Source organism: Carex rostrata, chromosome 17 (assembly GCF_964058835.1).
Source record: "Carex rostrata chromosome 17, lpCarRost1.2, whole genome shotgun sequence".
Classification (NCBI taxonomy): Eukaryota; Viridiplantae; Streptophyta; class Magnoliopsida; order Poales; family Cyperaceae; genus Carex; species Carex rostrata.
In genome coordinates this window covers 6,384,647-6,395,258 of record NC_135934.1, presented here as the reverse complement: position 1 = coordinate 6,395,258, position 10,612 = coordinate 6,384,647, and the positions used below count along the sequence as shown (strand labels likewise).

Here is a 10,612-nt window from a genome sequence, read left to right as displayed (position 1 = left end):
ACTTTTCTCGCATCTCTAAAATTAGATTAGAAACTGCCACATTAAAATTCTAATAATTTCAGAGATATAGATACTCCTGATCTAGTCAAGGCATTAATAATGATATAACAATTCTTTTACTCAAGAAAAACATCCAATATGGCATAGAGTAACCTTATTAGTTTGAAAATCATTACATTACGACCTTAACTGTAACTTCTTCTTCTTCTTCTTCTTTTTCTTTTTTTTGGATGAATTGGCAGAGGCTGCCAAATAACTTAATTGCAACTTTACAGCACATTCATACATTACATTTTGCTATTCGACCTGCATTGGGCTAGCAAGTTTTTATTTCGAACTGAATTTGGATCTTGCTGATGGCCCATAAAATATTTTGGGCCCAAAACGCTCGTCTCTGATTAGTTTTATTTCTACTCCTCTCGGCGTCTTCTCTCGTATATGCAAAAACGCACTCGAACGAAGCACCGCAATTCGCCTTGTCATCCCCTCCCTCCCGATCCTTGGCAGGCGGGCTTCACGCGATCCTCTCTCGTCTCTGCTATTCGTCGCATCTCTCGTTGCAGTCCTCTCCACCACACCTACAGCCACAAGGTTAGAACAATCACCTTTTCTAACTAGGAATTCTTGCAGCTATTTTTTTCCCCCTTCCTTTGCAACTAGAAAGTTAAAAAGGCCAGTCATATTCACTGTGAAAATTTGAAACCAAATTACAAAATTAGATAATTATGCTTTAATCTGTCATAATTAGATAATTTATGAAGTACGTTCTGTTTTTGGAAAATGAGAGTGATTTATGGAGGATAACATTTGCATAAATAGTGTGGGTTTAATACTAATGAATGACAATTTTATTTTTAAAGCTTATATAGGGATGGAAAGTAGATTATTTCTCTCCTTTGTTTTCAGGGTCTAGGTCCCATTCGAAGCTGTTACAATTGAAGGAAGCCAAGATGAGATTGTGTTGGGCCGATCTCCCAAGTGATCTGCTACCAAGCATCGCTGAAAAAGCTTCCACTACTAACATACAATACATTAATCTCAGAGCAATTTGTAAGGCATGGCGACAAGCACTGACACCCAACCCACACCATCTCCCTCCCCAATTTCCATGGCTTATGCTCCCTCAACCCGGTATTTTTGATGCTCATGTATCCTTCTATGATATTGTTCAGTCAAAAACATATCGGTTTCAGTTGCCTTACATGAGTGGCAAGTACTGTTGTGGAACCTCCCATGGCTGGCTTGTGCTGGAGCATGAACACAGAGTGTCGTTGTTCAACCCAATTACAAGTAGTTGCATCGACCTTCCTTCCTTGGATGCCCCTCCATCCCTTTTGAGGAAGGGGTGTGTTCTCTCTGACAAGCATGAAGGATATACAAATTGCATACAAAAGGTCTGTCTGTCGTGCACTCCTTCCAAGCTTAGTTGCATTGTTGTGGCTTGGTTTTTATCGTCATCAAATTGGGAGTTGGGCTTCTGCCGACTCGGAGATTCTCACTGGACCGAACTGAAGAAGTGGGATGCTCCAAGCGTGATGGATTTCATTTTCTATAACAACTTGGTTTACACGGTGAATACTAAAAATATAATATCTGTTTATGACCTTCAGGACCATTCTGTGTGGAACTTCCCTTCCAATATCAACTTCTACAACATTCCTGTTCGGATAAATTTGGTTGAGGGAGATGCAGATTCTAGTGGGCCCCTTATAGTAAGAACTAGTGAATATCGTGAAAAGACTACAGTTTATGCATATAAGTGGCGTGATGATCGGAAGATCTGGGATCAAGTAAAGGATATTGAAAACCGGGTGCTTTTTCTCAATATGAGGAATTCAATTAATCTACAATGTGATGAAAAGCAAGAGTATGGAGCATACTATTGTCCTAACATGAAATTACAAAAATACCCCAACAACTGTGATGAAAGGCAATCTCTGACCATGGACTCTTTTCGTATTGGCATATATCAGTATAATTTGGAAAGTGGGAAGGTGGTTCGACATAAGCCAGGCCCGATAGATGTGTTTCGTTCAATATGTGGATTGCCCTTGTGGGTTACACCTAGCCTTATCTAGCTGTCATAGAGATTTTTAAAGTAAGACCATCGTTCATACATGTACTGATCTTTAACTCTTCTTTAAAAAAAAAATCGATAAATATTGTATGTTATGTAATTAGCAGCATTAATGCATTATGTATGCATGCTTTCGAGCTGATTTAAAATGGTCATTAATAGTTGCAAAAGCATATTTTGTCGTTAGTGTACATTGTAACAACAAGCGCAATTAACATCATTAAATGCTGACAAGCTTGTTAAGTTTGTCCCATATTACTAGTTTTAAATTAAGATTAGAGGACATAATTTTGTCTTCTTCTGCAGAGAAACATTTTTTTATTTAAATATCGAAACAAAAGGGACCTAACAAACTTTGGTAGGAAAAAGAAATTGAACCTGAGCATGTTGTTTTGTAAAGAAAATTGAACCTAAGCTTTGGTCTGAATTGTTTGTTTTATATTGTTAGCCAATTCTTTAGTAAAGATATATGCATACATGCAGCACACTTGCTGAAATGTGAATGTGTTCCAGGGAACTTGGTGATTTTACTTGTTGCACGTTCAGTTGCTGTACAAGTGTGATTGAAAGAAAAATAAAGGGTAAAACTATTAGTGATCATAGATAGGGAAAAGCAAAAACGTGTTGTTTGTGCTGACATAATTAGTCTAGTTTTGAGGAAACTTCTCCTTTATTTCCTATTGATGTTTAAATTTATTTGAAATTAATGGCGTAAAAGTCAAACCAAAATGCCTTTGAGTCAACATATTGTCTAAGTTCTTAACTTGAAATGCTAAGTTTTTTCATTAAGAGTAAGATGTACTAATTACACTTTTCTTAATATAACAGGATTGACGGCAATGCATATGCGTTCTCTTGGAGTATCTAATTCAATAGTGCTATACAACTAGGATTAGGAGTAGCACTATTGAAGTTATGCTAATGAAGTATTTGATCATGCAGCCGATTAAAGAAATATGAAACTGAAATTTAGCTTTTTAATTTATTTTTTTCATTTCTGTTTTTTTAAACTAAAAGTATTAATTGTTTCTTCTTGCTTGTGTAGTTGCTCTCTAGATGAGATGTTTCTCTTTATTAAGAACCTCAATGAGGGTTGCTTAAGATATTCAATTGTGTTTCTCTAGAAGAGTTGCTCATGTTGTCGGGAAGGTGGAAGGTGAATAAATGGTTCAAATGTTTAATACAAGAAGCTGCAATTTACTTTGGCGTCTCCATGCAATTTCTATCAAGGGACAAGAACGGCTTTCCTTGCTAGAAGTTAATGAAAAAATAACTGCAACAAAACTGATAAATTCAAAAGCTATAATTCATGGTAAAGCATGCAAGAGCTGCTTGATAGTTTTCTTGCAAGTCCATTGCAAGAGCACAAGTCAATAACAGAGTTACGACTTTTTTTAAGATCAGTGGGTTTAATGTCTAGTAACAATTCAATTGATAAAAAACGTATTTACAACGAGTTAAGTGACTCTAATTTCTAGATTTACTCTTTTATTCACAAAATCTAATAATTACTCAAAATTACTTTAATCACCCTCTAAATTTCTAAATATACTCTTCTAATCCTACGTACTTTAATCTCCAACTGGACTCATAATCACCCTATGATATGCAGGTTCTAGTGGACCCCTTATAGTCAGAATTTTTTAATATCGTGGAAAGACAACGGTTCATGCATATAAATGGTGTGATATTAGGAAGGTCTGGTGTCGAGTGAGGAATATTGGAAAGCGGGTCCTTTTTCTCAATGAGAGAGGTTCGATTAATGTGCAATGTGGTGAAAAACAAGAGAATGGAGTATACTATGATGTAATGCAGCCTTTGGCCAATCAGACTTTTGGTGTTGGCATACATCGGGGTAATCTGGAAAATGGGGAGGAGGTTCCATATACGCCAAGCCAGATGGACGTGTTTCCTAGATATATGGATCGCCCTTGTGGGTTACACCTAGTCTGATCTAGCTGTCCTAGGGATTTTAAAAATATGATCGTCCCTGCTTCTATTAGGTACTGATTTTTTTTATTTTTAAAAGATAACTATTGTATGTTATGTCATTGGTAGCATTAAATATGTATGTTTTATGACTGATTTATAATGGTCGTAAGCAGTTTAAAAAACATATTTGGACATTAGCCGTTACAACAGCATATTTTGTCATTAGTGTACTTTGTGACAAGAACCGTGATCACTATCATTAAATGTCATCAAGGATATCTGCATTCATCGATGTAATCACGGAAAGTTAATTTGTATCACTTTGACTAAAAAGAAGCCGTGTGAATTTTGTTCCACGAGAAAAAAATTAATGTATAAATTACCAGTATAACTAGGGCTGCTAAAAAAAAATTTAGTTCGTAATTCAATTCGAAAAATGTGTAGTTTGCAATTAATTTGACTCAAAATTAGTTGTTTGATTCGAAACAAATCAAACCCAGTTCGGTTCAAATCTTATTCAAATCAAACTCAAACTAGGGTAAGTTCAATTTGGTTCGATTCGTTGCCACCCTAGTTCAATGCCTGATTATTTACATCTTTTTATCATTCCTAATCTCCCTTTTAGGTTGTTGCCAGTTTTGCTGATTTTTAACAAATATTTTTATGCAACTGGACTGCCTTCTTGTCGCTAATCTAACATTTGCTTAGCTTTTGTGTTTGTCTTTTTAATTGATGTCTAATGTAATCAATCTTTACTAGGATAATAACTAACATGAGCCCAAATGTTGTCTCCACACTGCATACAATAAATCTAGGGAACTATTAAGGTAAGTCGAGATCATAAACTGAATTTTGCCCAACATGTAAGTGCACAAATTGGTTTTGTGTTCTGAATTTGTTCAACATAAACTGAATTTGCCCAACATGTTTTTCTATTTTAGATTTTGGAAAGTGAGGCAAAATAACTCTATGACTATCAAAGTATTAAGAATACTAGTGTTTATCCTATTAGATAAATTTGAATAAAAGCCACTCAATTATCCTAAAATTTTAGAAAATACCTCAGGCTCATAACGCGTATTAAAAAAATATTTTTATGGCATTAAGTTCTCCGATATTTCTTGACCATTGAATGGGAAATTTGACACGAGAAACAAACTTGACAAGAACATTGGCCCTTTGGAAACTCAAGGTCTGACAATCAAGAGGCACAAGTAATATATTTTTTTCAGCCATTGCAATCGAAAAATTAACTGAGTGAAATTAAATGCATCGAGCTTGTATAGAAAAAGAGTTTGGGGGTCTCGGCATCCTAGACCTCAACCTAATGAACATTGCCTTGCTAATGAAGTGGTAATGGAAATACCATGATCACTCATACCAACATCTATGGAAACAGCTTATAACTTCCCAATACTATTCCCATAACCCCATTCCACCTTCCCCGTTCTGGAAGGAAATAATAAAATTGGAATCTTTAAGACATAGTAGCATCGATTATACTCGTAGGCAATCCGAACTGAAATTTTGGACTGACAGTTGACAGAATAATATTACATTAGCTATCCAGTATCCTGAATTATTTGAAATCTGTTCTAACCCTAATATTCTATTAAAAGAAGTTATACAGACACGCGGGGGGGGGGGGGGGGGGGGGGGGGGGGGGGGTGCATGTTTCATTTAAGAGACAATTTGATACAATCATGCATAAGGGGTGGTGTGATATACTTCACTCCATAAGTACCATGTCCTTTACTCATGATATTGACAGACTAGCATGGAAATGGGAAGTGTCAGGGTCTTCTCTGTCAAATCTTTATATAAGTTTTTAAACTTTGGTGGTGTGAAAATTGCACATGACCAAAAACAAAATCTTACTAGAATGAATCTTAGACAAAGAGGGTGGAAAGGTCCAGTTCAGTGTCAATTTTGTCAACAGTTAGAATCTACCAACCATTTATTTTTGATGTGCCCTTTTACTCAACAAATATGGTTTTGAATGGGTTTAAGTCAACCATTTTATAAAAACTGGCATACTGTTACAGACATAGTCAATTTTGCTTGTACTTTACCGAAACATTTACAAATAACATTCTTGTTAGTTTTTAGTGCACTCAGTTGGACCATCTAGAAATTAAGGAATGAACTTTGCTTTCAAAAACATTCACATAAGGCATTTAGATTCATTATCCTAATGATTGTTGCTCTCACTAACTATTGGACAGCTCTGGTGAAACGTCAAGCAAAGGAGCTGATTCCACTTTGGCTGCTAGAGACTATTGAGGAGATTCCGCTCTGCATCTGGGACCTAGAAGATACACAAATGGTTTTGTACCAGCTACCAGAGGAGGAAACTACACCGTCTGCGGGGATTTAATACTTGCATTTACTTATCTAGCTTATTTAGATTAATCTAGTACGTCTGTTATGCATATTTTGTGTTGAATGGTACGTGATATATTTTGGTAGTCAAGAGAGTCAATGACTCTCTCGGAATTAGGAGTAACAGACAGTAGTACTTGGTTTTTGCTTTTATCTCTACGACTTTTGGTTTTGTATTGGTTCGGATTTCTTTAATGAAACGGGCATTAGCCTTTTATCAAAAAAAAAAAATGCATTTTACTAAGTTAATATTTCTCGAATTTCAATGGCTGAAAAAAAATGTAAAATTAAATACAATTATCAAGTTCTTCTGCTCCTTTAGAAAAAATGATTATAAGAAAAACCAAGTACTTTACTCTATACATCAAGAAAAACCAATTACACAATGATTATAAGAAAAACCAAGTACACAATAATATGCACATGCTGACAAGAACAAGTAGATGCAAGAGGGGAAGATAATTTTAGATTTGCCATTTTTTTTTTAATATCTCTCTGTATTGGAGATCATATATGATGTTCTCTATGGTCATATATGATATGATCTTATCTGTCATCCATATTTTACTAGTAGAAAAACTGAAATTAAGATCAGTTATTTAGGTACATTAGGATCGAAAATTAACCGATCCAAAATAAATTTATAGTATGCGGAAAATCTGACCATCTTCTACCCATGCCACCTAATAGGTTGATCTTGATCTACTCAACTGACAAAAATGAACTAGTAAAAATTAGTGATGTCTCATTTTATTTTTCTTTCAAGAGCTAGTGATTCCACAATTTTTATCTAATTATATATATAGTAGTTTTCGTGTTATATTTCTGTTTTTGCTTTTCTTTTTTTTTGGGAAAATTCATATTCAAACCTCCTAAAAATAAAATAAAATAAATATTGTCGATCCCTATATTTACAATCTAATGATATATTAAATGATTGTGTTATTGTGAATTTACGTGGCCGGATTATGTCAGATCCTAAATTTTTAATTGGGCCATCAGCTAGATCCAAATTCCGCTCGATAATTTCGATTCCAAATTAAAACCATCGATCTAATGAATGCCAAAATGAAATTTGAATACCAAATCTGAAATTAACAATTATTTTGGGTCACAGGACTGATCCAGCTTTCATGATCTACTCAAACTCAAACAATATTTAACAACATCTAAAATAAAAACTAAACAAACCATGCAAGTATTTTTTTTTTTGAAATATATATTGAAGAAACTTACAGGATATTAAAATGATTTCCATATTCAGTTTGACATGAGACACAGAAAATAAATGGGACTTGGAATTTCAGGATACGAAACCTAATTTCGTTATGACGAAGTACTGATTTACATTCTGTCATTTAGAAAACAATTTTATTTCAAATCTAATTATTTTACAGACTAATTTATTTGTAAATATATAAAATATCCATTATTCTTATTTCTTAAGAGTAGAGTTAAAATGTATCATTGGTTTTTTGGATTCCGGTACACTTATCTTCCACTGCTGTGATCGAGAGAGACATTTACCATTATTTTCCTCTTTTAAAAAAAAATAATTTATTTACAGTCAATTATTGAGCCGATCATATTCAATTCCAATCGTGCTCCACATCTTTATCTTCATTTCCAACATCCGAACAGCTCACAATGTTCTTTGTATTAAAATGTATTTGAAGACCAAAAATCTTCTGAAAACAGTGATTTTGTACCTATCTATAAAAATAGTAAATAAATTTCAAAAAATATAAAATTTGATCTCCAAGTACATTTTAATACAAATATCATGGTGAGTTGTTCGGATCGGGACGTTGAAAACGAAAATAAAAATCTAGATCACAATTAGAGCACAAAACCAATAGTATATTTTATCCTTACTCTATTGTTAATGGCATCTTATATTAATTATTAATTTGCCACTTACTAACTTTATTAAGCCCACGAAGTTGCTCTTAAAATTTACGCTTAATTCTCGGCCTAAACCCTAAAGTTTACTGGACAGAGCCCAGTGAAAGCTAGCCTGATTTTATTTTTCTTTTCTTTTTTTATTTCTTTCTACTTCTTTCAATAGAAATTAGAAGAAGAAAAAAAATGGTTTCCTTTTTCAAATTAGCAGAAGAAAATTGTCATCGTCATTCTCTAAAAGGTGATTTCTAAACTGTATTTTCGGTACGGAAATACGAATGTATATCCGTAATTTCTTACGAAATAATTTTATCCCCACAACGAAGCGGCACATAAGCTTAGTTAACTTAAATTCTACACTACAATGTATTTGGTTCTGATGTCCGATCCGAATCATTCGATCTACGTCGATATTCGAGCATCTAGTTAGGTTCATAGGCGATTTGTAATTTTAGTTTCTGCACAACCTTGACATCAGACTAAATTGGTTTTAGCCCCCCCCCCAGCCCCCCCCCCCCCCCCCCCCCCCAATTTGATTATGTAGACACACGTTAGACAAAGGCATACCATTAATGTAAATGTACACATTATGGTACAATTAAATCATAATTAATTTATAATAATTGGAAGACAAAGTCCAAATAAAATCCAATAACTAATGTATGTTTTTTCTCAAACTTTAGGTAGAGTAGGTATGCTTGGTAAAGAAGAGCAGCCAAATTGGCCTAAGCTGATAAGGAGGGGTTGTTTAAAACGAGTCCATATCTCTAAGTAACATAAATATTTAGACGGTCTGAAACAGAAATATTTTGTTAGCTTAGGTGACACGAATTCGGTAAAAAGTAAAAACCACTTCATGCCCACAGGTTGTTCATTTTTTTGTATAGGTGTGTTTATGCAGTGGAAACAAACCATGTGATGATATTTATAATTTTTTTTTTTGCAGTGGAAACAAACCATGTGATGATAGTTATTTTTTTTTTGATAAGCTGACAAAAGATGTCAGAAATGTATTGAATAAAAGTCCAGATTACATTTATCGGGAAAAAAAAACAGGCTGGGGCCGTTCAAATTATACATACTGAACAGTGATTTCGTAGTAGGCTAGTAGCAGTTAGAGGTGCTACTTTTATCTGATTACCTGGATTTGATCCAGAATCAAATCAGATCTGACTCGGATCCGATTAATTTGAATAGAGTATGGTTTAAAAAATATAACCAGTTAAATTATAAACACAGTTACAAAATGAATAATTTAATATCTGATTCGGATCCTAACCGGAACCAATACTGTAATGAATAGGATATGGGTTTCATTTAATTATCCGACCCGATACCTTTATACCTGATAAAACATATATTAATAACTATTAATATATAAAAATACAACTTTGCATATTAATTTTTGCATAAGCTGTGATGAACCCAGTACTTTTTCACAATTTGTATGTGAGAAAATATAATGCAGTCACATATTTGCTATGTTTATACACACGGATGGATGTCAAATTTATTTCTTCCGTAATGGCCGCATTAATTTTTTAAATAAAATTTATTGCTATGAATGCATCATTCAATATTTACCTTAATATCCTCTACATAATAATGAAAATTTATTGCTCTCATTGATATGTCCTATCTACAAATTATTAGTATTCCATTGATAGATATTTTTAAACCATAGAAAAGGAAATCGTCATCTCCAATATTTTACTTTCTAAAAATTATCTCTCTATTTCAATATTTGTATTTTCAAAAGTTATTTCTCTCCATCCTCCTGAATTCAAAAGCTATTAACAAAAAACAAAAACAAAATCAATTTTTTTTTGTTACACCATGAGTACTCCAAACAATCAACAATCAAATTCTGAAAATAATACTACCCAAGTTCTACAAAATATTATTGAAGAATCTAATGAGAAAAAAAAAATCTGTAGTATGGAAGGAGTACTTGCAAAAATGTTGAATCAATAGGATAGTATTTTTTTTTAATTTAGATGGATAACTAATAATTTAGAATTATTATTTTTATTTTGTTATGTAGCATGATATGTTTTATTATTTATGAACAAGACCAATAGTATAATTTTTATTTGGACGTAGTTTTTAATTTATATTATAATGATTTATGGTATGAGATGTTTAAGAAATTATAATTATATTTAAATGTAAATGATTTTTTAAATGCTTTGGAGTTGTGACACATATCCACTTTGGATCCGGAACTGTATGTATCTGAACAGGACCCGATAATCTACAAACAAGTTATGGGTATCTATCTATCCGGAATCGAAAGAATTGACCCAAAATATCTATGGG

At 33.3% G+C, this 10,612-nt stretch overlaps 1 protein-coding gene across 1 annotated transcript; it reads left to right on the top strand.

Moving 5' to 3' along the window:
* Positions 1-457: 457 nt before the first annotated feature.
* On the top strand, positions 458-2,119 carry LOC144568179 (putative F-box protein At5g55150). The gene is made up of 2 exons (XM_078318434.1): positions 458-591; positions 907-2,119. Exon 2 carries the CDS (start codon positions 951-953, stop codon positions 2,076-2,078), a length of 1,128 nt encoding a protein of 375 aa, XP_078174560.1. The 5' UTR covers positions 458-591; positions 907-950; the 3' UTR covers positions 2,079-2,119.
* The last annotated feature ends 8,493 nt before the right edge of the window (positions 2,120-10,612 follow it).